Consider the following 5,066-nt stretch of genomic DNA (forward strand, 5'->3'; position numbering starts at 1 on the left):
AATATGAAAATAAAGAAAAAAAACAGGTAAATAAAAAAAAAAAATAAGAAAAGAAAATAAAAATAAAATAAAAGGCATCGGTGGAATAGTAAACGTTTAGTTTAACCAAAGAAAAAAAAAAATTATCACTAGATATCATCAAAAAAAGAGGGACACAACGAGAACAAGTACTAAAAAAAAAAGTCAAAATAAAGCAGATACCCAAGATTAGAATATAAGTTGTGGGCTCCACCCTGTGACATGACGGAAAATAACACGGGTTAAAAGGCAAACTGATACCGCAATGAAGGCGAAAAAACGAGTAGTATGATTGGCTGTAATACTAAATCCTCGTATCGTCCAAAGGAGAAAAACAAAGTCCACCACCACCACCAGAGGGATAGGGATACGCCATACCAAGAAGAGCAGGTATCCTAGTTTTGCAGTATGGGCAAGACTTACAGATTTTGCCCATGTTATCATCACTGCATCATCTTCCCCGCCGTCAACACCGCGTTTTAACTGTACCCCGAGCCAAATAGCAGCTACTAGAGAAAGCAAATATTCCGTACACGCGTATAAAAATAGTGCAGGCCAAGTGCTCCAGTACATCATTAGAGGAATCATGTCTGGCCGAAGATTTCTCACAATTTGAAGACTTTCCAATGTACTTGTGTTCTCGATTATAGATTTTTCTAAGTAAACACTCTTGCGTTGCAAGAGAGCGTATACTGATGTGGTCCGCACCACGTAAGCCTCAACCAAGCATGAAATCAATGCCGCAAGTAAAAGTGATGGTAAAATATTTGTTTGATTAAAGACTACATGAATCCAAGCACGTCTTTCCAAAATAGCAACATCTATCCACTTCTGAACACAAGCAAACTCATAGTATTTGTCGCAGCAGCGACCACACGTTGGACATTTTTCCACCATCTCTGTCTCCGGATGGACAATTCGCGCAATATCGAACCCACACTCAATGCATCGAGGCATACTTTTACATGACTAAAGAACAGAAACCGAAAAAAAAAGAAAATGTTAAAGAAATGCATTGATTAAAGAATCTCCTCATGAATTAGAGCGTGTATGAGAGAGACAGAAAGTAGGAGTAAGTTATTTTTTGTTCAGAGATAACATGATGCTTTTCTCCCAATACCCAGAAAGAAAGAAAGGGGGTTGCAGGAAGAAAAAAAAAAAAAAGTGAGAACAAAAAAAGAAACAGAACAAAGAAATAAATAGTTTAGACAAAGTACTTTTTTTGAAGGAAAAAAAAATATTCACAAAAATATACCCAAAACCCCCCGAAACGCTTCTCAAAATAAAAATAAGACACCTGCTTCAGGTTTCCCCCACATCGTCAGAATTATGTGCAGGTTGAAGAGGAATATGCTCTCGAACCACACGCGCTGGTACAACAAGACTCGCTAATTTTGTGATTTTGGAAGTGTCCTCGCGCACTACTACACCCCCAAATTCACCTCCAATAGTCCAGCCACAAAATATTGGAAAGTACTTATGCTCGTACTTCTTAAGAAAAATACGACTTTGATAGACGACCGAGGAATCAAAAAATCTTCCCGTAGAGTTTTCATTGTCTTCGTCTGCAGGGGTACCAAATGTATTACTCGGTGTATCTTCAAACAAAGGTAGTGAAAGTGATCTACAGAGAACTGGTGCCTCCACTGTTTGTGGTGCAGCAGCAACAGTATCTTTATCTTCCTCTGGATCATACATTATTATATTTTGTCCTGCACGACCGTTCACTGGTTTTGATAGATAGTGCCCTGATATAATTTCCTTGGTACGCTGAAAACTGGCAGGAACCATATTTGGATGGTTTGGTGCCAAGGCATACATAAATGGAAGGATAGCTTTACTCCCTGTAAGAGTTTTCCATAACGGCTCCAAAACACGTATATTGTCATTCAAAAGAATATCAGATAATGACGGTTTTTGGTTCAATTCATTTGATTCCTGAGATTTTTGCTCCGAATACTGGTGTAAAATAGTGTCCCAGGCCCACGTTTTCCAAACCAAGAGAACTTTTTCATCCTCAAGATCCACAATTACAGGATGATCTTTTGACACAATGAGAGATTCCCCATCTGTAGCAGAGCTTGCGTAACGAAAATCTGTCAATTTGACGCACAATTTTGTTCTGAAACCTCCTTCCTCTGCAGCATTCATTGCATACAAAGCAGTATACCTTTCCTCATCATTATCATCTATCATAAAGTGAATTAACTTGTGGGGCGGACATACAAAATTATTTTGTAGCAAACACTTAAAGTAATTCACCATCTTTGAATAGAGAAAAGAACCTGTAGACATCCCAGATTTAATTCCATAATGTCGCGCAATTTTATCCTGGGTGTCGCCACACTCTAACATAGCAGCTGATGAGTCACAGTTATATTCTAACATGACAATATCCTTTCCATCGTACCCAAAGTCAAAGCGACCACCCATTGGAGGAATAATATCAAAGGATCTTCGAAGTTGTGGATGCAATTCTTTTGAGACACCAAAATAGTGTACAAGTATATGTTCAGAGTCTGGATCATTAAGAATTCGACGTGTAGCTTCCATTGCAATCTCGTGTAATGTGTTTGCGGCGAAACGAAAGCGACACCACATGTCATAATCCATAAGATAATATCCATCAGGGACGTCATTTTCTGCAGCGCAAGCATTTTCTCCCATATTTCCATCAATCGTTAGTGACCTTTTAAGAAAGTAATCACAACGTTCAGTGGGATTTGTCCATGGCAGTTTCAGTTCTCGTTTCACATGGTATCGTACAATATGACCAGAGCTTAGGATATGCCGGTATCTGTCGGGTAAATCACCTCGAGTAAAGTCATAAGGTGGTGCTTCCACCTTTATCCAACCAAGTAACGATTCCTCATCGTGATATTCAACAATATTGTCGTCTCTTATTTTTCGTTCAATCTGTCGACTGTAATTTTTTTCTGATGGCCAACGATTAAACTCATAATTTTGATCTGCTAGTCCAACCCAGTTGTCTGAAATATGAACAACGATGCCCACGTGTCCTGTTGGCATTGAAGAAGAACGTCCCCATACCATTATATCCCCAACAGATGGCAATGATGTCGTGTCTCCATTGACGTGGCGGACTACAGTCACCGCATTGCCATCGGGTATAGTTGTGATGGGATCCTTCGCCTGCCACACATCCTCGGCCGTCGGAACAGAGGAAAGCCAAAGTCCCTTTGACATGACCAAATATCGACGCACAAATTCTAGAGACAGCCACTTGTACCCAAGAGTATCATACATACCAGTGGTCAACGTGGAATGGGGAATTCCAATGCGCCGAAGACTGGGGGCAACAGAGACCTGTCGGCTCGCAAAGCCCCTTTCACCATTAGAAAAAACAGGAACACCGTCATCAGTCACTCCCAATACCTTTCCAAATGGAACAACTTCATCCTCGTGATGAACACAGTGTTCTGTATCGTTGACGGGCATAAATACAATCTGATAGCTTTGATGTGATGATGTGCTATAATGTGCGAAAAGTCCTTGTCACTGTAATAAGGAATACCAAATATTACCAAAGGATTAATATATAAATATATAATAAATATATTTATGATATATAATAAAGAAAAATAATGAAATAAAATGAAAAAAGAAGAGGCTTAAAAGGGGGAAAAAAAAACGGTGGAAAAGAAGCATATAACAAAACAAGAGAAACAAAACAAAAAAGACAAGAAGAAACACTGATGCAATGAGAGTACAAAGAAAGAAAAAATAAAGAATATAAAAAATAAATGAAAGAAATAGAAGCAAACTAAAAAAAAAAAGAGAGAACAACAACAAAAATCGTGTCTTTTCTTTAGATTTGTGGTTAACCACACATTCCTCCTCCTTCTACGACGCACTCAAGGCTGCTTCGCGGTACAGCAGGTATCCAGCAACCGTAAAATAAACGGCAAAAAAACCAATGAGCAACGTCCCTGCAAAATCTGTCAGTTGTGCTGTGACTTTCCTTGAGTACACAACTTCCGCATTACCAAAGCATTTGGCCAATATACCAGGCTTATCCAACTTTTCTGTTTGATGTACCATTTAAGCACTTTTTTTTTTTTTCTTTTGTACTTCTTAGCCCTTTTGTTGGAGAGAGAGAGATCAGGGAAAGCTTCGTCCAAAGATATAATAATAGTAATAGTAATAATAATAAATACTGTCCTAGACTAAGAGGCGAAAAAAAGAGAGAGAAAAAAAGAACACCTCTTTTCAATCGACAAAAGGGAAGTCAGAGTATATGCATGAGTATGAGTTAATCAGTGTGTGTGTGTGTGTGTGAAAGAGAAAGAGAAAGAAAGAAACCATGAATATGCACGCAATACAATCGTCTGAGAATAACAAAAAGAAAAACAAGTAGTAAACAACGGTTTTGAAATACCTAGAATGGCGCAAGATATACGCAGCCTATACAAAAAAAAAGAAAAAAAAAAAACATCTAAATAGTGTCACGGAAATCCACCAACTTCTTGGTATAAGAAGTAACCTGACAAGGCAAAGTAAATTGCAACAAGGGTTACAACAAACGCACAGATGAAATCCTTTGCACGTGTTGAGGTACTGCTTTGGTGGTTGAACACAAGAGGCGAGTTGTCACGTGGACTGTTAAGACTCACTCGATCTGCCCTCTTTGGGCTTTTCCGCTCCTTTAATGCTGCTGCCGCGCGTGCTCGTGCCACGGCATTGTCGATGAGTTTCTGCACCTCAGCCATATCTGGTGGGGGAAGTGTTGGCACCTTGTCTGCTGTCCTATTACTTGCTCCCTGCTTGTGAAAATCAAATGGTGTGCGAGGCATTTTCGTCTCGCTTCACTGACTATAGAAAGAAAATGTAAACAAAAAGAGAAGTAAGGCAAACAAGCAGTTATCTTTTTTTTTTTCCCCTTCATTCTTTTCGTCTAGAATTGAAAACAAAGTGAGAATTCAGTTCTGCAAGACACCAAAGTAAGAATAGGGAAATAATGGAAAGCAAAACAGCAAACTTTCGAATATGTATACGCACTACACACTACAAAAAAAAAAAAAAAAAAA

The 5,066-nt window shown here is 38.8% G+C and overlaps 3 protein-coding genes across 3 annotated transcripts; all 3 read right to left on the reverse strand.

Annotated features, from left to right (window-relative positions):
- Nucleotides 1-207: 207 nt before the first annotated feature.
- TM35_001991000 (protein ARV1) lies at nt 208-975 on the reverse strand (the record flags this gene model as incomplete). Its single annotated transcript, XM_029032007.1, has 1 exon — nt 208-975. One exon carries the CDS (start codon nt 973-975, stop codon nt 208-210), a length of 768 nt encoding a protein of 255 aa, XP_028876697.1.
- Nucleotides 976-1,320: 345 nt separating this feature from the next.
- TM35_001991010 (putative trypanothione synthetase) lies at nt 1,321-3,477 on the reverse strand (the record flags this gene model as incomplete). The annotated part of the gene is made up of 1 exon (XM_029032008.1): nt 1,321-3,477. One exon carries the CDS (start codon nt 3,475-3,477, stop codon nt 1,321-1,323), a length of 2,157 nt encoding a protein of 718 aa, XP_028876698.1.
- A 1,007-nt stretch (nt 3,478-4,484) lies between these two features.
- TM35_001991020 (uncharacterized protein) lies at nt 4,485-4,832 on the reverse strand (the record flags this gene model as incomplete). Its single annotated transcript, XM_029032009.1, has 1 exon — nt 4,485-4,832. The coding sequence occupies one exon, from the start codon at nt 4,830-4,832 to the stop codon at nt 4,485-4,487; it is 348 nt and encodes a 115-aa protein (XP_028876699.1).
- Between the last annotated feature and the right edge of the window lie 234 nt (nt 4,833-5,066).

This window comes from Trypanosoma theileri (genome assembly GCF_002087225.1).
Source record: "Trypanosoma theileri isolate Edinburgh chromosome Unknown TM35_Tth_199_V1, whole genome shotgun sequence".
NCBI lineage: Eukaryota > Euglenozoa > Kinetoplastea > Trypanosomatida > Trypanosomatidae > Trypanosoma > Trypanosoma theileri.